Here is a 22,310-nt window from a genome sequence, read left to right as displayed (position 1 = left end):
ATAAGTGAACGACAAATACAAAATATCCAAAATACATACCATGATACATCACTTATACATATATCCGAATATAATCCTGTAAAAGTCAAATACAATAGATTATGATTAGAATAAATCGATGCAAATGTAATATAACTCAAACATTATTATATATAACTAATTTTACTTATAAAAAAAATACCTAGATTATATTTTGGATAACCAATAATAGTGGTGATGGTGAATGTATTAGTATGAACTCCTGAAAAATGTAAAACACTTTAAGATAAGCATATAATAATATCCCAATACAATAAATATATTTGACTTAATGAATTTCTAAAAAAAATCTAAAAAAAATCAAGTTATAGTTAAATATACCTCAACAAAATCTAATCATCAGCGGGGTCTGGGTCTGATGGGTCTGGGGTCTCCTCTGACTGGGGCTGCTGTGATGGGTCCCATCGTGCAATGATTGCTTGCATCTGGGCCAATGCCTGCTCCTGTGCAGCCCACTTCTTCTCCCACTTCTGATCCATGGTAGTCATCTGAGTCTTCAAGTCTTGGTTTTCTTTTCTTAATGACTCCACCTCAGAAGAAGAAGAAGAGGAACTCGCACGGCCCCTAGGAGTCCTCAAGCGATCAAATACCACCTTAGCATGGGAACCAAGGCCGTAGAGGGAGGAGTTCTTTGTCCTTCCACCCACAACATCATAATAAATTTTATTTATTTCCTGGGTGGATAGATCCTGTGACTCCCCTCCCTCTACTGGTGGCTGAGATGCCTGAGCAACCCTGCTTGTCATTTCCTCCTATGTAGAAAAAATATACAATTTATATATTATACACAATTATTAAAGCTAATTAATCATTATTAAAGATTAAATATAAATTGCAAGTTAATAATTCAAACCCCAATGTTCTTTGATCGATCATCAATATATGTGTCATCCTTTCTCTGGTGAGTTTTGAGAAAGATCTCCAAGCAAGTGAGTTGTCTTTCTAAAGAACGCTCCTGCATGCACAAATAAATTTGGCTAAAATTATACAAGTTCATTAATAAATAAAAATTTAATTTATATAACTTTAAATTAAAATCACCATATCCATAGCGTGCTCAACAATGGATCGAGATCCTGATGTATGCCGAGCAGATCCGGTACTCGGGCCACCTGGTTTGTCTGCCATCTTTCTGCAGACCAAGTGGTCGTCCATGCACTCCAAATCTCGTCGGATACATAAGCAGGCCGTGTGCCATCCTTTCTCACATAGTATAATAGGTCTTTGTACAACTTGGCACAATAAATATTCCAAGTTTTTGCAAATTCTACCTCGTGCCCCTTCTCCCATGTATATTTTTTCTGTAATTTAAAAATAAAATTTTAGAATATTAAAGGATAAATATAATGTACATATTCAATTTACTTACCACAAATTCTTGATAATAGAAATCCTTAGTTCCAGCATCTACATGTCTTCATGTAGTCCCAGATATGCAGACTCTTTTCTTAAATTTCCGTGTGATATATGTGGATACTCGATGGCCGTCGGGAGTAAACCTACATATAAGCAATATTAAGGCATAAGATATATGTTATAAATAAAGAACTTGAATTACTAATAATAAAAAAAATACTTACGACTCTCCAACAACCCTAAGTATGGTGGATCCACGGAGTGGTGCTGGAAGATCTGCCATGATACCTTATATCTACAAAAACATATTACAACACATCATAATAAGTCTTTAATAACATGATAAATAAGCAACAAAACATGATTAAAGCATAACTTACTAAATGAATAATAATGCTAAAATTTAATCAATGCTAGACTCTGGAAGCATTTCTACTCAACATTAACAGTTTGTACGTCGTCATCGCTAGACTCTGTTAGTTCAACAAAATACTCACTGCTGGATTTCTCTCCATCATCTATCTCCTCGTCAGTGGCATTACCATCTACAAGTAATTGTGATGTAGATTGGAGTTGTGAATCAACCGAATGTCTCTCTACTTCGTCATTCTAAAATGCATCATGGTTTTGAGCAGTAATAGTGTTCGGCATTTCTATGGTAGAACGAGACTTCAATCGACAAACAGACAACCATTCACTAGCTCTTCTTCTCTTCATAGGATATTCAAGATAAACAACCTGACCCGCTTGTATTGGAAAAATGAAAGGTTCTAACTTATTGAACCTTCTGTTTGCATTAACCTCTACTAAATTATAATTTGGATGTATTCTGGTACCTGTTCTTGGGGTTGGATCATACCATGAACATTTGAACAACACACACCTTTTTATCGGTAATGCAGGATACTCAACCTCTATAATTTCCTCAAGTCTACCATAGTAATCAAACTCAGTGTTATTGGTGTCGATAAATCCTTTAACGCAGACACCAGAATTAAAAGTTAATCTCTGCGAATCTCGTTGTCTCACATGGAATTTGAGACAATTAACATAGTAACCCGAATAGACCATTATTTGGCGTAGGGGTCCAGATGCAAGATTCAATATTCTATCATCTTGTACATTAGATATTCTTCGGTCTTTCACCTATCAAAATAGTAATAAGAAAAATTAGGACCGAATTTATTTTAATAAAGAATTATGAAAATTTCTCTAACTCACATATATTTGAACCCATAATGCAAATTCGGTCTCTAACTTTTCAACAACCTCACTTGCAGTCATTGATGGATTTTGAAGATGTAATTGTTGCTCATACAAGCTTTGAAAAAAGGTAATTATAAGAAAATTAGGATATCAAGCAATTAACTACAACAAAATAAAAGCTTGATTAGAGAAGTTAACTTACTTTATGTAGGGTTTGACCTCATCACAGTTTAAGAGTATGTATGTTCTTGCAGCATGGTATTCTTGTTGAGTTAACCATCTAGAAACAGATGCACCCATTGGTTTACCAGAAAATTTGAAAATAGAAAGCATCGATGGATCTATATTCTGAGTATCATCGAAATTTCTAGGACATTTGCGGTGTCTGGTTTTAACATTATCAACAAAATAATAAGAGCAGAAAGAAGATGCTTCCTCCACCAGATAAGCATTACATATTGACCCTTCAACTCTTGCTTTATTACGAACATTATTTTTTAATTTTCTCAAAAACCTTTCAAATGGGTACATCCATCTGTACTGTACAGGACCAGCTATTCGTGCCTCATATGGTAAATGTACCGGTAGATGTTCCATTGAATCAAAAAAACTTGGTGGAAATATGCGCTCCAACTTACAAAGTATGAGAGGAATGTCAGTCTCTAGCTGAATCATATCAACCGTCATAATACACCTCATTGTCAAATCTCAAAAAAAAAGACTCAACTCTGTAAGTGCTTGCCAAACATTATTGGGAAGTAAATCATGAAAAGCTATTGGAATAAGTCTTTGCATGAACACATGACAGTCATGACTCTTCATTCCAAACATCTTTAATTTGTTCATGTCAACGCATCGAGCCATATTCGAAGCATATCCATCTGGAAATTTGATTTCTTTTAACCAACTACATAAAGCTTGTTTACCATCTTTGTCCAATGTATAACAAGCTTTTGGAAACTTATTGGTTGTTTCATTCTGATGCAACTCTGGTCTGTTGACTAGTTCTTTTAATTCTTCACGTGATTTTGCAGTGTCCTTAGTTCTTCCAGGTACATTCATCACAGTGTTGAAGATATTATCAAAGAAATTTTTCTCAACATGCATCACATCTATATTGTGTCGAATGAGTAGATACTTCCAATAAGGCAACTCCCAGAATATGCTCCTTTTCTTCCAACCACACTTACACATCCTCACAAGATACTTATTTATCTCATCAGAATTAGGCTGAGATACTGGGAGGAATCCATAACTATCTATCTGTTCAATGATTTCTTCACCTGAAGCATGGACTGCTGGGGGAGGTTTTCTGACTACAACATTCTTTAGAAAATTTTTCTTATTTCGCCTAAAAGGGTGATCCAGTGGTAGAAAATTACGATGATTATCAAACCAAGATACCTTCCCACTGCAAGGCAATGAAAACGCATTGGACTCTGTCATGTAATGTGGGCATGCTAATTTACCAACCGTGCTCCATCCCGACAACATTGAGTATGCTGGAAAATCACTGATCGTCCATAATAAAGTCGCATGTAATGTAAAATTAGTTTTACTTGCAATATCATAAGTAACCGACCTTACATTCCATAATTCATTAAGCTCGACAATTAGAGGTTGCAAGAAAACATCTATCTTATCTTTTGGATTGGCTGGACCAGGAATAAGCACGGTAAGGAACATAAATTCATCTTTCATGCACATCCGTGGTAGTAAATTGTACGGTGTTAATATAACTGGCCAAGATGAATATTGTTGTCCCGACTGACCAAATGGTTGAAATTCATCTGTAGAAAGTCCCAATCTCACATTTCGTGGTTCCATTGCAAAGGAGGGAAACACAGTATCAAGATGTTTCCATGCAGGAGAATCACAAGGATGACACATTATACCTCCTTCGTGCTCATGCTCATGCTCATGATGCCACAACATGTGGTTAGCTGTAGCTGCAGATGCATACAAGCGTTGAAGTCTAGCAGTTAACGGAAAATAATACATCACTTCCAAGCAATATTTTTCCTCTTATTCCCTGGTATGCGATTACGATGCTTAAAACGAGGGTGAGTACAGATTTTACATTCATTCACCACAAGAAAAACCCTCATAGACATCGGTGGAACAACAACGGGTTTAAGCAAAAACCGATGTCTTTAAGTATTTTACACCGGTTTTTTCAAAAACCAATGTTTATGAGCGCAGATTTTCGCTCATAAACATCGGTTTTTTAGCCGATGTCTATGAGCACCTTTTTTTTTGTTAATAGACATCGGTTTTAACAGCGGTTTTTAAAACCCGGTGTTAATGAACCAAAAATAATAATTTAATTTTTCCACCAGCTACACTTCACAAATTTCCCTCCAAACCTAAATCAATATCGCGCCCCTTCTCTCAGCCTAAACCTAAACCTAAACCTCCGACCATCTCTCTCAGCCTCATCTCCCTCTTCCCCTTCGATCCATGCCCCTTCCTTCTTCCCCTTCGATCGACGCCCCTTCCTGGATCGACGCCCTTTCCTCTCCCAGGATTAAAACCATCTGCTTCGGTCCTAAGCAAAATCGCAACATAAATCGTTCCCTCGTCCGATCCTCTCTTCCTCCTCCTCCTTCCTCTCTTCGCTCTTCCCGGCTTAGGTAGGGGCCGACGAGATCCGAACAGCGAGAGGACGCCCACGACCACCATGGCACGGTTGGTTGGCAACGTGAGGGAATCCGAAGGAAGAGAGAACAACACCGAGATCCAGGAGCTCGTACACAGAAGGGGCATCGACTTACTTCCTCCTATCCCTCCCCTCCTGCTATCTCCCCTTCTGCGCCAGATCTACCTCTTCGACAATCATGACCTCGCCTTCATGGGCGCCCTTCCGACGGCTCCCCCTTTGCCGCCACCTAGAGCGGGAGCGGTGGTTCGAGGGGGAGGGGTACGAGGCGATGCACATTCAAGGCAGGTGGTGGAGCGGCGACATGGGCGGCCGATTTAACCCTAAGAAAGGCATGGCGTTTGAGGGTTCCATCTTTGACGCCGGGCCGATTTTTGAGTCCTATGGCGTAGCTCACGGATAGGCAGGTCGATTGCTCGATTTTTGAGTTGGCCATCATCATCATCTCCCTGTTGCTGGAGAAGGGACTTCATCATGTCGGGGAGGTGAGTCAGAGCTTCACTTTGTCTGATATGTGTTTGGGTATTTTTCTTGACAGGAAAGTTGCTCAGGAATTTAATTTTTTTACTATTTTTAAAGGAAAATTATGAGGCGTTTGTCTCAATCTTGATCTACGTATGTATGTATTGGGAAAAAAATCTAAACTATCTTGATCAGGATGAACTTGGTTTGCGAATACAAAAAGTTGTTTGGCTTTGTTGTTTCTTTGGGAGTTATCAGTAACATCAAGAAATTAAATGAAGCGAAAGCGGTTTCTTTACGAGTTATCAGTCATGTTTCACGAGGAAGCATGGTTTTATAAATTCTCAGTTTATATCTTAAAGATTAACCATCTTTCAGTTTCTAGAATGTCTGGGGCTGCAAGTGAGAAATTGTCCTGATAATTGCATACTTCAGATCCTTGAATGGCTTATCTTTTTCCTAGCTTGGAATTATGCTACTCCATCTTGTCCTGCATCAACATCATTTTCTCATATGACTGACAGTTACATCTGCTTTGACTTCGTTGTCAGTGGTTTATCAAGAGGCAAAAGAGAACTCTTTTTGAAGTTCTTGAGAAGGTGAAAGCCAGTAAAACCAGAAAGTTCATACCTAAATTGGAGCACTCTTTCGACGTGCATGGTATCCGGAATAGATGAATTACTATAACTCTGTGATCCATTGTGGTTTTCGCAGATTTGATGATTCTCGGCTTCATCTCCTTGCTGTTGACGTTTAGTCAGGACCAGATCGTGAAAATCTGCGTGCCAAAGGCAGTTGCAGATTCTATGCTGCTATGTCGCCCTGATGCAGAGTCAACTGGCAGAAATAAAAGGTGGCTTCTCGCGCTGGTGCTGACGGAGTCACACCTGAAGCGCAGGATTTTAGCTGCTGGTGGTTCAGTGGTTGAATGCCCCCAGTGAGTAGTGCACAGCAACTTCCAATTCTCTGATTGTTTGGTTGAAAATAATCTATTGTAAACAAAATCTAAGAAGCTTTCACTAAAATGTTTAGTTGCGATCACTTGTAGGAAAAGGAGCAACTGATTACTGCCACAGGCTTGCACCAGTTGCACATTCTGATCTTCTTTTTGGCTGTGTTTCATGTGGTAAATAGTGCTCTTATAATGGTCCTTGGAAGAGCAAAGGTGAATCTGCAGTGACAGAGTAGTGGATTACATTATGTATCATTCTGAATAATTCCATAGCATTGCCTGAGGATGATTTAGTTTAGCTGTTGCAGTATCCACTTTGCATTGATAATCTTCTCTTGGGCAGATACATAGATGGAAGGATTGGGAAAAGGATACGACATCGGCTGAGTATGCCTTCACGACTAGTATATATATGTTCACTATTCTTTGTTGTATTGTTGCAAGTCCATAAGTCATCATTCCATCAGACTTTGCCATCAACGCTAACAATTTCCATTTTACATGCATGAGTTTGCTGTTACGAGATCACAAAACTAGATAATTATTTTGGCAGGTCGATTGCTTGAACAAGCATCCTACTACTATTTGCTTTCCATCCCACCAATGTTACGCAAGTATGATTTTCATCTTGTTTTGTCTGGAAACCGTTACTACATTTCTGATCAGGTACTCGATTGCATGTCAAATTTATCTTCATATTGAAACTTGTGTCTCAGATAATTAAAGCATGTTCAAAATTTTATGTGCTAATTGTAAAACATTCATTCTGTAAAATGTAGAGACAACATGCGATTCGAGCTTATAGGAATGCACTCTTCGTTTACAGAGAAAATGGTTGGAGTTATATATCTAATCATGTTCACTACAATGTTGGAAGGTTCTCTATGCTTTGTTTGTATATTTGTGCATTTATCTTTGATGCTTTTAACCTTATCTCCTTCCATTTACTTACATGGTATTCTTTTATTGGAGTTCTTGATTTGGCTATCAAGCATATGCTGGAGGTTTTGGCTTGCAGTCATCTGTCCCTAGCCACACAAAATGCATTTCTTAATGAATTTTCCCATGTTGTCCAGGTACTTCTATAGATTCTTCCTCATGATATTTTTGTTTAGTAGTTCGTAAATCTTAAAATCTTGCTATACCTTGATTCATCAGAGCATGGGAATGAAATTTGAGGTTTACAATCTTCGAATACCTGTTATCAATATGGCCTCACTCAAAGTATTTTATTAAGATTTTCGAACTTACGCATCACCTTCAGATTTAAGTTAGTTGTTTGATTTTCATTGTCTTTGAAGGACTACTGTTATTATATATTTTCCTGGTTTCTTGTCATGGTTATTCCTTATCCTCTCTCCTTTATGTACTTTCTTTTGCTTTAGATGCTAGAACAAAAAGCAAACTAATGCTTTGATTGTGGTTATGAAAATTCATAATTTTTTGTGCTTCAGAGACAAATTAATTCTTAGCGATGGATTTGGGTTCAATTCCATCAATAAGAAAAATGAAAAACAGTACTAGACATGATTTTGTTTAAAAATTCATGCGGGCTATGAAGAATGCTCCTAAACAAGGAGACAACAACGTTAAACAAACATGTTAACAACATTTAACATCAAAATAGTGTTGTAAATACATAAATTGATTTTCCTCATTATTCTTCTTCTTCTCTGAACTTGGGATAAAAGCTACTGAGGTTCCTACACAATTGGGAGACTTTGCAAAACCAAAGTAACTAATTTATTAGGTTGAAATGATAGATAGATGAGTGATATCAGTCTTGGCATGACTAACATTTTTTTATTTTTATGTTCGAAACCTTTCATTTTGTTTTGTATGGTTCTCTCTAAGAGCATGGACCTAGTTATCTTTTGACAGCTGAATATGATTCTTTTACTTCATTTGTAACTGCAAATTCAACTTTCTGATACCTTGTGAACCACTGAAGATCCTTATTGCAAGCATTGAAGTAAGCATTGATGTGGTTGAGATAAATGATGAATATGTCTCTTTTTAAGCATTCAAATTAGTCATCTTGTTACTGTTGGTTGCTACTCGGAAAGCCTAGAGGTTCCACTGTACAAAAATTTTGTACAAAGGTCTGAACCTTTTCCTAGCTACCATGTGTTCTTTTAAATTAAATTTTGGATCGCCTGCGGAACTTAACACGTTTGATCCAAAACTTAATCTATTTGTTCTTTTAGGTTTTGACTTGGATCTCCTGCGAAACTTAACACGTTCGACCCAAATCACCTTAAGTTATTAATTCCATTAAATATTAATTTCCATAATTGGTTCCCAGTACTGACGTGGCGAGGCACATGGCCTTCTTGGATATGGGAGCAACCACCACCGACTAGACAAAACCTTTTATGGAAAGATAATATTTAATTTCCTAAAATAACTTTAGGTTAACCGAAAAGAACAATCAAATCACAAGGGAAAGAAAAACAAAAGAACACTATATCGAAAACAAATTCGAAACTCTAGAATCGTATGCCTCTTGTATTTGGTATTATTTCCAAAAATAACTAGTATGATGCGGAAAGAAAAATTACTAGTTATACCTTTTAGAAAGACCTCTTGATCTTCTACCGTATTCCTCTTCTAACCTCGGACGTTGTGTGGGCAACGATCTTCCGAGATGAGAACCACCAAGCACCTTCTTCTTCCTTACAAGTTTCGGCCATCAAAACTTCTCCTAGGATGAAGAGGTTCGGCCACCACCACCATGCTCCAAGGGATGCTAGAAAAGAGGCTTTTTTTCTCCCCTTCTTCTCCTTCTTAAATCCGGCCACCAAAGCTATCTCCACCATGAGTAGGTTTCGGCCACACAAAGGAGAGGAGAGGAAAGAAAGGGCCGGCCACACCCAAAGAAGAAAAGAGGGAGAAAAATAATAGAGTTCTCTTACCATGAAGGCACCTCTACCCCCTCTTTTATAATCCTTGGTCTCGGCAAATAAGGAAATTTAAACAAAAACTTCCTTAATTCTTTTGCCATGAAAAGGAAAATTTATTTAATTAAAAATAATTTTTCTCTTCTCAATTTACAATGGCCGGCCATTATACAAATCTCCAAGCAAATAAAATTTTAAACACCAATTAAAACTTCCTTATTTGCTTCCGGAAATTTATAAAAAATTCTCAATAATTTTTATCCCTTCATGATTGGTTTATAAAAAGGAAATTTAATAAATTAAAATCTTTCTTTTAAACATGTGGATAAAAAGAAAGTTATCTCTATAAATTAAAATCTCTTTTAATCTACAAATAAGGAAAGATATCAAATCTTTTCTTAATCTTTTGTAGAAACTTATAAAAGAGAATATTTAATTTTAAACTCTCTTTTAAATCATGAACATGATTAAAAAGGAAAATTTTCTTAAAATTTAAAATCCTCCTTTAATCAACAAATAAGGAAAGATTTCAAATTTTAAACTCTCTTTTAAACATGTAGATGATTTACAAATAAGGAAAGTTTTTACCAAAAATTAAAACCATCCTTTTAAACTACAAATAAGGAAAGAGATTAATCTCTTCTCTTAATCTTTTGTAGAAAGCTATAAAAGGAAATTTTTAATTTTAAACTCTCTTTTAAAATCATGATATCCACATAAGAAATAATTTGAATAAAATCCCTTTTTATTTTCTATGTGGTCGACCACACCTAGCTTGGACTCCAAGCTAGCTTGGCTGACCCCCTTAGGTTGGGTAAGAAGTGGGTATGTGGTGGGTATAAATCTCTATATACAAGAGGCTACGATAGGGACCGAGAGGAGGAATTGGTTTTGGTCTCCCGATGAAATTAAGCTTCCCGTGTTCGCCCCGAACACACAACTTAACTTCATCAATAATAATTCATTCCACTAAAGAACTATTATTGAACTACCGCACCAATCTCAAATTACATTTTGGGCTCCTTCTTATTATGAGTGTGTTAGTCTCCCTGTGTTTAAGATAACAAATGTCCACTAATTAAGTAAGTTACTAACAACTCACTTAATTATTATCTAGCTCCAAGAGTAGTACCACTCAACTTCATCGTCATGTCGGACTAAGTCCACCTGCAGGGTTTAACATGACAATCCTTATGAGCTCCTCTTGGGGACATTCTCAACCTAGATCACTAGGACACAGTTTCCTTCTATAATCAACAACACACACTATAAGTGATATCATTTCCCAACTTATCAGGCTTATTGATTTATCGAACTAAATCTCACCCATTGATAAATTAAAGAAATAAATATCAAATATATGTGCTTGTTATTATATTAGGATTAAGAGCACACACTTCCATAATAACTGAGGTCTTTGTTCCTTTATAAAGTCAGTATAAAAGGAACGACCTCAAATGATCCTACTCAATACACTCTAAGTGTACTAGTGTAATTATATAGTTAAGATAAACTAATACCTAATTACACTACGACCTTCCAATGGTTTGTTCCTTTCCATCTTGGTCGTGAGCTACTGTTTATAATTTATAAGGAACCGATAACATGATCTTCTGTATGTGACACCACACACCATGTAATCTACAATATAAATTAATTGAGCAACTACATTTATCATAAATGTAGACATTTGACCAATGTGATTCTTATTTCTAGATAAATATTTTATACCAAAAGCTAGGCTTTTAGTATACACTCTAACAATCTCCCACTTATACTAAAAGACTAAGCTGCCATATCTGCTGCCATACATCTGATGCCCATCCCTTCAACATGCCCATCAAAAGCTCTTGCCTTAAGGACCTTAGTGAAAGGATCTATACGTCATCACCTGATGCAATCTAGGCGGCAACAACTTCTCCTCGTTTATACGATTTCTCGTATTGGGTGGTACTTGCGCTGTATTGTGTTTACTTGCCTTATAGACTTATGGTTTCTTCGAGTTTGCTACTGCACCAACATTATTACAATAAATTGTAATAATCTTTGGACAAACCAGAAATCATATCTAAGTCTATCTTGAGGTTATTGAATCATTCAGCTTTTATGGCTACCTCAGAGTCTTGCCATATACTAAGCTTCTATGGTGGAGTCTAGAAAAACACCTATGCTTATCACTCTTCCATAGTTATGACTTTACCTCCTAAAGTAAACACAAAACCCCGAGGTTGACTTATTATTGTCCCTATCCGATTGGAAGTTAAAATCCATGCAACCCACAAGGACTAAATTAACTGCCTTGTAAGCTAGCATATAATCTCTAGTGCCTCTAAGGTACTACAATATATGCTTTACTGTAGTCCACTGTCCTTGTCCAGGGTTACTTTGATATCTGCTAACTATGCCCTTGGCAAAATAGATTTCTGATCTCGTGCATAGCATACATTAGGCTTCCAACAGCCGTAGCATAAAGAACTGCCTTTATTTCCTTTATCTCCTTTGATGTCTACAGAGACATATCTTTAGATAAAGTTACTACATCCTGAAAAGGTAAGAAACCTTTCTTGGAGTTTTGTATACTTAAAACGAGCAAGGATTTTTCCGATGTATCAAGCTTGGGATAAGTAAAATATATTTTTTCTTTCGATCCCTTATTATTTTGATCTCAAAAATATATACATTCTCCCAAGTCCTTTATATCAAATTATTTGGACAACCATACCCTTACTTCTGACAACATTTTGATATTGTTTCCAACTACCAAAAATGTTATCTACGTATAGTACAAGAAATACCACCACGTTTCCATCACACCTTTTGTATACACAAGACTTATCCGTTTACTCAATAAATCCATAGGTCTGGATTACTTTGATAAACCGGATGTTCCAAGACCTTGAAGCTTTGCCTCAATCTATAGACTGATTGAGATGCTCTTAGCCCTTTGCAATGAACCCTTTTGGTTGCTTTATATGGATGTTTTCATCAAGACTTCCAATAAGGAATGCTGTCTTGACATCCACTTGCCAAATAGATAAAAGAATCCGGATAAACTTAAGCATGGCTACCAGTGAAAAAGTTTCCTTTTTCATCAAGCCTTGCTTTGAAAGTTACTACCTTCCTTTCTATCCTTCTTTTCCTATTATAGACCTTTTTACACCCAAAGGCTTTTACACCATTTGGTGGTTCTACAAGCTTCCAGATTTTATTAGAATACATATATTCTAATTCTGTTATTCATTACTCTTTGCCAAGATGTTGCATCTTTATCTTGGAGTGTTTCGTCATATGTCCGGAGATCAGGTTCATGTCCTCCAGGGATTGAGTCCAAAAACTTTCCCAAAACATGAATCTTTTTAGGTTGCCTAACAACCCTCCCACTACGACAAGACACTTTCTATAATTGTGTATCATTTGTGATATGTGTTGCAGTTTCCTTGTGGTATCTCATCTTGTACAGTAGGTACTAGATTAGACATGTCTTTTATTATTTCCTTAAGAACAAATTTTCTTATGGGCACGTGATTTATTACATAGTCCTTTTCTAAAAATCGATCATTGATGCTAATAATGACCTTCTGATTTTTAAGACTATAAACCTACTTTCATTTCTCTAGGATAACCCATAAATAAGTGAATTCCTGTCCAACTTATCATTGTCTCTCTTCAGCATATGTGCTGGACTACCTGAATCCGAATATGCTTCAAAATAGGCTTATGCTTATTCAGCAATTCTATATGAGTAGAGAGTTATGACTTTGGAAGGTACTATGTTCACTTCCGTTTCCAAAGCATATCCTTAAAATGAATTTGGTAATTCATCATCAATCTCCTTATTTCTATAAGAGTCTTATACCTTCTTTCTACTACACCATTCTGTAGGGGTGTACCAGGTGCAGTTAATTGGGATTGAATCCCTACTTCTGATAAGTGACTCCTAAATTCTCCCAAGAGGTACTTGCCACTACGATCTTACCATAGTGACTTTTACTTTAACATTTCTCCGCATCAGTCTTGTACTCTTTGAACTAATCAAAGTACTTAGTCTTGCGGTACATTAAGTAGATTTGTTTGTATCTTGAATAGTTGTCTATAAAATAGATGAAATATTCAATACTACCTCTTGTCTGGATAGTCATAGGATCACACAAATTAGAATGAATCAATTTCAACATATCTTTGACTCCAAAGCTTCTTGGTTATTTTTCCTTCCAAGTAAGACTCGCAGGTTGGAAAAATTTCCACTACTAATGAACCCAAAAGTTCATCAGCTACCAATGAATCATACTCAAGTTAATATAACCTAGCCTTAGATGCCAAAGATATAATTGGTTCATTTCCGAAGGTTACTTTCTCTTAAAGTTAGAAGATGTGTTACTAATTTCCATTTGTTGCATCGTGAGAGTTATTGGATTTATAAATTGCCAACCAACGTATCAGAACAGATAACTTCCCTCTTTTTCTTAATAACAACTTTGTTATTAAAAGAGGCAGAATATCAAGTTCTTTGAATAGTTTAGAAACTGAAAACTAGTTCTTTCTAAACTTGGTGCGTAAAGATAATTACTCAAAAAACCATGTTTTATTCTTATCAAAAGATAAACATCTCCCACTGCAACAGCTATCATTTTTACAGTAGTGCCCATGTGGACGGTGTTTTAATTTTCATTTAGTTGCCGGGTTTCCTGGAACCCTGCAATGAATTGCAGACATAATTAATGGCATCTGTATCTACACTCCAGGTTCTGGTAGATAACACCACTAAACATGTTTCAACTAATGAATTAAATACACCTATGTTGTTCTTAGTTTTAAGAAGACAGTCTACCTTAATGTCCAAGTCCTATTTCTAATCATTACAATTGGGACTACTAAGCCTTTTCTATAGTATGACTACTAGGGGATTGACAAATATTTAAATCCTAAGAATCACAAAAATATTTGGTCAAGATCAACTCCTTAAAAATCCCCATGAATTTTGTATGCCACGATAGTGTGGACGCATACAAAATCGAAGAGGAGATTTTATTCATTAATTTTATTATCTCGTCAACTTTACTTTATGACGAATAAAATTAATAGTTGATCTGTCTTTGATCAAATATTTGGTCAAAAACTTTTGAATTTAAAAAAATATTGATTCCTCAAACAATATTATTTAAATTCACCAACACCTCAAACACCGTGAATTTTGCATGCCACGTTAGTGTGGACGTATACAAATTCAACATTTGTAAAAGGAGGGTTTTAACCCATTAATTTTATTATCTTGTCAACCTAACTTTTTGACAAATAAAATTAATAGTTGGTATCATTTGGTCACACAAATAATAGCAGTGACTCCGATGGGGAGGATACTATTAGATGTGTCTAAGTGTATACCATTACTTGACACTAAGTACATTAATAAGATTATGTCCCTTCCGTTGGGGAAGATCATACGCTCTTAATTAACTTCCTATAGTCATCCAAAAATGGAAGTCTGTTCTAGTAATCCACAAACAAGCTCATCCGTTATGGAGGAAGGCACTCAGAGCCAACGCGCAAGCTTGTTTGCATCACTTACAAACCAGTAATGGAAACCATGGGATTTACTTAAAAATCCCTCTCCCACTTAGTTATTTATAAATGAGGAATTTTAACTATGCTAGCCTACTAAATATGTAAACTAACATGCACACACAGCACAATATAAAAGCAATAAATAGAAAATCTAATTTTCAACTATTATGGCTTTTATATCTTGTTGTCCTCCGTGTGTTGTCATCCCAAGATGCTGCCATATTTGGCCACTGCCACCGGGTCTGGCTGTCGCATCCATCTTGCTCCTAGTTCCGCTGCGCCTCTGGTCCTTAGAAGGTTCCACGCTTTGCAAGATTCGATCCGCGACATAAATAGAATTGTACATTTTGATCCTATATTCCTCGAAGGAATGTACATGTAAACTAGATCGAACATAAAATAAAATTTACATCCATCGATCCTATATTCCATAAAAGGAATATACATGTAACTAGATCAAAAATAAAATCCTAATAAAACTAAATACAGCTCCTGCTGTATTTTATAATACAATCATGCACACACAATAAAATGCCCTTGACATGTCCAAGGGTCCAATCACACACATAATAACTATAAGCCATAATAGTTGGATCCTGCATCCACAAAGTTAGCACATCCTACTATTAACCTGCCTAAATTATGTATGACATGCGCATAATTAAACTAATACCAAATACACAGAGGTGAAACCCTAGCTCTGATACCAATTGTTGGTTGCTACTCGGAAAGCCTAGAGGTTCCACTGTACAAAAATTTTGTACAAAGGTCTGAACCTTTTCCTAGCTACCATGTGTTCTTTTAAATTAAATTTTGGATCGCCTGTGGAACTTAACACGTTTGATCCAAAACTTAATCTATTTGTTCTTTTAGGTTTTGACTTGGATCTCCTGCGAAACTTAACACGTTCGACCCAAATCACCTTAAGTTATTAATTCCATTAAATATTAATTTCCATAATTGGTTCCCAGTACTGACGTGGCGAGGCACATGGCCTTCTTGGATATGGGAGCAACCACCACCGACTAGACAAAACCTTTTATGGAAAGATAATATTTAATTTCCTAAAATAACTTTAGGTTAACCGAAAAGAACAATCAAATCACAAGGGAAAGAAAAACAAAAGAACACTATATCGAAAACAAATTCGAAACTCTAGAATCGTATGCCTCTTGTATTTGGTATTATTTCCAAAAATAACTAGTATGATGCGGAAAGAAAAATTACTAGTTATACCTTTTAGAAAGACCTCTTGATCTTCTACCGTATTCCTCTTCTAACCTCGGACGTTGTGTGGGCAACGATCTTCCGAGATGAGAACCACCAAGCACCTTCTTCTTCCTTACAAGTTTCGGCCATCAAAACTTCTCCTAGGATGAAGAGGTTCGGCCACCACCACCATGCTCCAAGGGATGCTAGAAAAGAGGCTTCTTTTCTCTCCTTCTTCTCCTTCTTAGATCCGACCACCAAAGCTATCTCCACCATGAGTAGGTTTCGGCCACACAAAGGAGAGGAGAGGAAAGAAAGGGCCGGCCACACCCAAAGAAGAAAAGAGGGAGAAAAATAATAGAGTTCTCTTACCATGAAGGCACCTCTACCCCCTCTTTTATAATCCTTGGTCTTGGCAAATAAGGAAATTTAAACAAAAACTTCCTTAATTCTTTTGCCATGAAAAGGAAAATTTATTTAATTAAAAATAATTTTTCTCTTCTCAATTTACAATGGCCGGTCATTATACAAATCTCCAAGCAAATAAAATTTTAAACACCAATTAAAACTTCCTTATTTGCTTCCAGAAATTTATAAAAATTCTCAATAATTTTTATCTCTTCATGATTGGTTTATAAAAAGGAAATTTAATAAATTAAAATCTTTCTTTTAAACATGTGGATAAAAAAAAGTTATCTCTATAAATTAAAATCTCTTTTAATCTACAAATAAGGAAAGATATCAAATCTTTTTTTAATCTTTTGTAGAAACCTATAAAAGAGAATATTTAATTTTAAACTCTCTTTTAAATCATGAACATGATTAAAAAGGAAAGTTTTCTTAAAATTTAAAATCCTCCTTTAATCAACAAATAAGGAAAGATTTCAAATTTTAAACTCTCTTTTAAACATGTAGATGATTTACAAATAAGGAAAGTTTTTACCAAAAATTAAAACCATCCTTTTAAACTACAAATAAGGAAAGAGATTAATCTCTTCTCTTAATCTTTTGTAGAAAGCTATAAAAGGAAATTTTTAATTTTTAAACTCTCTTTTAAAATCATGATATCCACATAAGAAATAATTTTAATAAAAATCCTTTTTAATATTCTAGTGGCCGACCACCTAAGCTTGGGACCCAAGCTTTGGCCGGCCACCTACATGGCTCATCCACTTGGTCTTGGCCGACCCTAGCTTGGGTTCCAAGCTAGCTTGGGCGGCCCCATTGGATGGGTAAGAAGGTGGGTATGCAGTGGGTATAAATCTCTATATACTAGATGCTACGATAGGGACCGAGAGGAGGAATTGGTTTTGGTCTCCCGATGAAATTAAGCATCCCGTGTTCGCCCCGAACACACAACCTAATTTCATCAATAATAATTCATTCCACTAAAGAACTATTATTGAACTATCGCACCAATCCCAAATTACATTTTGGGCTCCTTCTTATTATGAGTGTGTTAGTCTCCCTGTGTTTAAGATAACAAATGTCCACTAATTAAGTAAGTTACTGACAACTCACTTAATTAATATCTAGCTCCAAGAGTAGTACCACTCATCGTCATGTCGGACTAAGTCCACCTGCAGGGTTTAACATGACAATCCTTATGAGCTCCTCTTGGGGACATTCTCAACCTAGATCACTAGGACACAGTTTCCTTCTATAATCAACAACACACACTGTAAGTGATATCATTTCCCAACTTATCAAGCTTATTGATTTATCGAACTAAATCTCACCCATTGATAAATTAAAGAAATAAATATCAAATATATGTGCTTGTTATTATATTAGGATTAAGAGCACACACTTCCATAATAACTGAGGTCTTTGTTCCTTTATAAAGTCAGTATAAAAGGAACGACCTCAAATGGTCCTACTCAATACACTCTAAGTGTACTAGTGTAATTATATAGTTAAGATAAACTAATACCTAATTACACTACGACCTTCCAATGGTTTGTTCCTTTCCATCTTGGTCGTGAGCTACTGTTTATAATTTATAAGGAACCGATAACATGATCTTCTGTATGTGACACCACACACCATGTTATCTACAATATAAATTAATTGAGCAACTACATTTATCATAAATGTAGACATTTGACCAATGTGATTCTTATTTCTAGATAAATATTTTATACCAAAAGCTAGACTTTTAGTATACACTCTAACAGTTACCTGGTGCTCTTACTACTTTTTCAACTATGATTTTTGGTCTTGGTTTACTAATATATTATTTATGTGTTTTTACAGTTTACAAATCTCAAGTACTCCAGAGTTGAAATTGATGAAGTGCGGTTCGAGTGGGCTGAATGCATGCTAGATTACATTTGAAGTGCGGTTCTACTTTGATGTGTTGTTAAAAGAATGTTCTACCTTGATTATGATATATATTAGCTTTTGATGTAAAAAGAATGTTTGTGTATTTTATGGATACTGTTGTAAGAAGAATATTTATGTAATTTGTGAATATTTGTGTATTTGATGGATAATGTTGAATGAAGAATATTTGTGTAATTTGTGAATATTTGTGTATTTTTTTTTTTACTATTTCGGAAATCAAATTTGTACTGTTAAAAAATACTGATATTACATCGGTTTTCCACCGCTATAAAACCGGTGTTATTAACTAATATTACATCGGTTTTACACCATTGATGAAACGGTGTCGTTAAGTGATACTACATCGGTTAATAACCGATTCGAAGACCGGTGTCGTTAAGTGATACTACACCGGTTTTAATCTGATGTCTAAAATGGCAGACTTTTAACATCGGCTTCATAGACATCAGTCGAAAATGAAATAGGCACCGGTGGAAAACCGATGTCTATGAAGGTTTTTGTTGTAGTGATTCAAATCACTGTCTTCATTCCAAAATATCATGCAGTTGTTTATACAACAATCAATTTTCTCTACAGGCAAACCTAAACCTCTGATCAATTTCTTTGTTTTATAGAAGCTATCAGTCATTATGTTATCAGTAGGGAGCAACTCTGACATCAGTTGATAAATGTCATCGTAACATCTTTCTGAGAAATGATGTTCTGCTTTCATATTCAATAACCTTGCTATAGCTGATAGTTGTGAATGACCAGAAGGAATGCCTTCCCACACTTCTCTTTCACTAGCCTTTAACATTTCATATAGTTGCTGATATTCAGGGGTTGGTATTTCATCTATATTCGAATAATCAACTGCATTCATTGCATCTTGAACCATTGATTGCATTGAAATATCAATATTATTTGATGCTTCAGGATCTATAACAGTAGTCCCAGAATACGAACCACCAGATGACTCAATTGGTTCATATAAATAAGGTTCTCCGTGACAATACCAATTGTAGTAATTTGGCACAAATCCATTTCTACATATGTGCATTTTTACAGTATCCTCATCACGAAATGCTCTATTTTTGACATTTTTTATGATTGCATGGACACCGTACCTCAGAACCATTCATACATTCTGGATGACTTTTAGCAAAAATCACAAACTGTTCAACTTCAGCAATAAAATCATCTCTGATAAAACCATTGTCTAATCGATTGTACATCCAAGCTTTGTTCATATACATTGTTATAACCTAAAGAGAATATAAATTGAAACATTATTAAACTTGTTGTATCACTTGAAATAAGTTTAAATAAAGGAATTATGTGCACAATTTCATCTCACGATCATCATATCATATTACCAAAAATCACCTCTACACTAGAACAAATAAATTAAACTATTATAAACATGTTGTTCCTTATAGCATTATCAAATGAAATAATCATACATATATGAGAAGCATCGATCAAACACCTGTTGGCCACTACATTTTATGCAAGTACAATAGCGAAATGGATCAAAATATGTCACGACACTTAAATTTTGTAGGGTTTTGATTGTGCTCAGCTACGAACAATAGCAAAGCACAGCTATAATTGCGAGCAGGCTGCTGGCCGCGAGCAGGCCGCCGGCCGCGAGCAGGCCGCCGGCCGCGAGCAGGCCGCCGGCCGCGAGCAGGCCGCCGGCCGCGAGCAGGCCGCCGGCCGCGAGCAGGCCGCCGGCCGCGAGCAGGCCGCCGGCCGCGAGCAGGCCGCCGGCCGCGAGCAGGCCGCCGGCCGCGAGCAGGCCGCCGGCCGCGAGCAGGCCGCCGGCCGCGAGCAGGTCGCTGGCCGCCGGCCGCGAGCAGGCCGCCGGCCGCGAGCAGGCCGCAGGTAGGGGGCGGCCAGCGCGGCGCTGAGCAGGCCGGCAACCGCCAGCCTGGCCGCGGCGCGCCAGCGGCGCTCCAGGCCGAGCAGCACCAGCCAGGCACCGGCCGCACCCGCCGTGCCGAGGCAGACCCAGACGGACAGGCCCGCGCAGGCCGCGAGCAGGCCGCCGACTGCAAGCACCCTGTCGGCCGCGAGCAGGCCGCCGGCAGCGATCCGCGAGCAGGCCGCCGGCAGCGATCCGCGAGCAGGGCGTGGCTGTCGGCCGTGTGAAAACGAAAACGAGAGAGGAGAAGAACAAGAGCATACCTGAGAGATCGCCGGAACGGGGTGAACGGGAGGAGAGGACGCCGAGATCGCTGGAGAGAGCCGTCGGAAAATCGCCGCCACAGGAAAATCAGAGGAAAGAAAAAGGTCGCGTGAAGAGGAAAGGGCCAATCTGTGCCCTAAATCGTGATTTACCGACGGAAGTAGGTTTCCGTCGGTAGGTCTCGACAGAACCCCACTTCCGTCAGTATGTCTCGACGGAACCCTACTTCCGTCGGTACACACCGACAGAATGGTTAATTCCGTAAGTGATTTCGGCTAGTTATCGGGTAAGGTTTAGCGAATGTAAAAGAGAACGGGTACGGGCGGAAATCCACCGACGGAAAGATACATCCGTCGGTAAACTCCGACGGAATTGGATTTCCGTCGGTATTATAAAACCCTAAACCCGTTAATTACCGACGGAATATCATTTCGTCGGTAATGTTTACGCCCGCACCCGCCTATTTACCGACGGAATAAGAAGTTCGTCGGAAATAAACAAACCCTAACGGTAATGACATGGTACGTCCCGACGGAATCGTAATTCCGTCGGTACTTACCGACGGAATTACTAATTCCGTTGGTAAGTACCGACGAAAATAGTAATTCCGTCGGTAAGTACCGACAGAATTACGATTCCGTTGGTAATTACCGACTGACCTAAATCCCGTCGGGACTTACCGACAGAGGTATATTCAGTCGGTATACTCCGACGGAGTTGAGATTCCGTCGGTACTCCCGTCGTTAAACACAGGCATTTTTGTAGTGTTGGATCACAAACGATGCTTAACATTATTAATCCAAATCCACCCATGTTACAAAGTTGATTAAACATTTATTTCAAGGATTGGCTTCCAGATTAAACATGGCAAGACACTAGGCCTTCTTGGGTATGAGATCATCCACCACTTCCTAGACAAAGCCTTTCAACGAAATTCAATATTTAATCTCCTTATAGTAACCCTAGGTTTAACCACTAAGAACAATTGAATCACAAGATTGAAAAACAAAAGAAACACAAAATCAAAATATAAATTCGATTACCTAGAATCGTTAGCCTCTTGTGTTTGGTATTTCAAAATCCATACAAAGAAAACTAGTATGATGCGGAATAAGACAACTAGTTATACCTTTCTTTGTAGCTAAAGACCTCTTGATCTTCTGTTGTATTCCTCACCTCCTCTTGGACGTCGTGTGAGCGATGATCTACCAAGATGAATTCCGCCAGGACCACTTCTTCTTCTCCAAGACTCTTGAGCCATTAACGGATGCCAAAATAGGAAACTTCCTTCTCTTCTCCTTCTTCTCCAAGTGTGTCGCCGACCCTTATAGATCTTCCCCTCCAAGCTAGGTTTCAGCCACCAAGCAAGATGAAGAAAACAAGCTAGAGATAGGAACCGACCCTAAGGAGAACAAGCAAGGAGAAACTAGAGAGGGATGGTCGGCCACC

The 22,310-nt window shown here is 37.4% G+C and overlaps 1 protein-coding gene across 1 annotated transcript; it reads left to right on the top strand.

The window, feature by feature from the left end:
• Positions 1-6,441: 6,441 nt before the first annotated feature.
• On the top strand, positions 6,442-8,146 carry LOC122019178. Its single transcript, XM_042576676.1, has 7 exons — positions 6,442-6,645; positions 6,771-6,887; positions 7,018-7,078; positions 7,228-7,340; positions 7,454-7,750; positions 7,833-7,898; positions 8,129-8,146. The coding sequence occupies exons 1-7, from the start codon at positions 6,442-6,444 to the stop codon at positions 8,144-8,146; spliced, it is 876 nt and encodes a 291-aa protein (XP_042432610.1).
• The last annotated feature ends 14,164 nt before the right edge of the window (positions 8,147-22,310 follow it).

Source organism: Zingiber officinale, chromosome 9A (assembly GCF_018446385.1).
Source record: "Zingiber officinale cultivar Zhangliang chromosome 9A, Zo_v1.1, whole genome shotgun sequence".
NCBI lineage: Eukaryota > Viridiplantae > Streptophyta > Magnoliopsida > Zingiberales > Zingiberaceae > Zingiber > Zingiber officinale.
The sequence above is the reverse complement of the archived record's forward strand: the minus strand, read 5'-3'. Positions and strand labels throughout refer to the sequence as shown.

Bases quoted from the DNA above. Each gene is read 5' to 3' on its own strand.
- LOC122019178 (XM_042576676.1), top strand. From the start codon at position 6,442: ATGATTCTCGGCTTCATCTCCTTGCTGTTGACGTTTAGTCAGGACCAG. The intron at 7,079-7,227 runs GTATATATATGT...TTATTTTGGCAG, and splicing joins TGAGTATGCCTTCACGACTA to GTCGATTGCTTGAACAAGCA. The intron at 7,341-7,453 runs GTACTCGATTGC...TGTAAAATGTAG, and splicing joins GTTACTACATTTCTGATCAG to AGACAACATGCGATTCGAGC.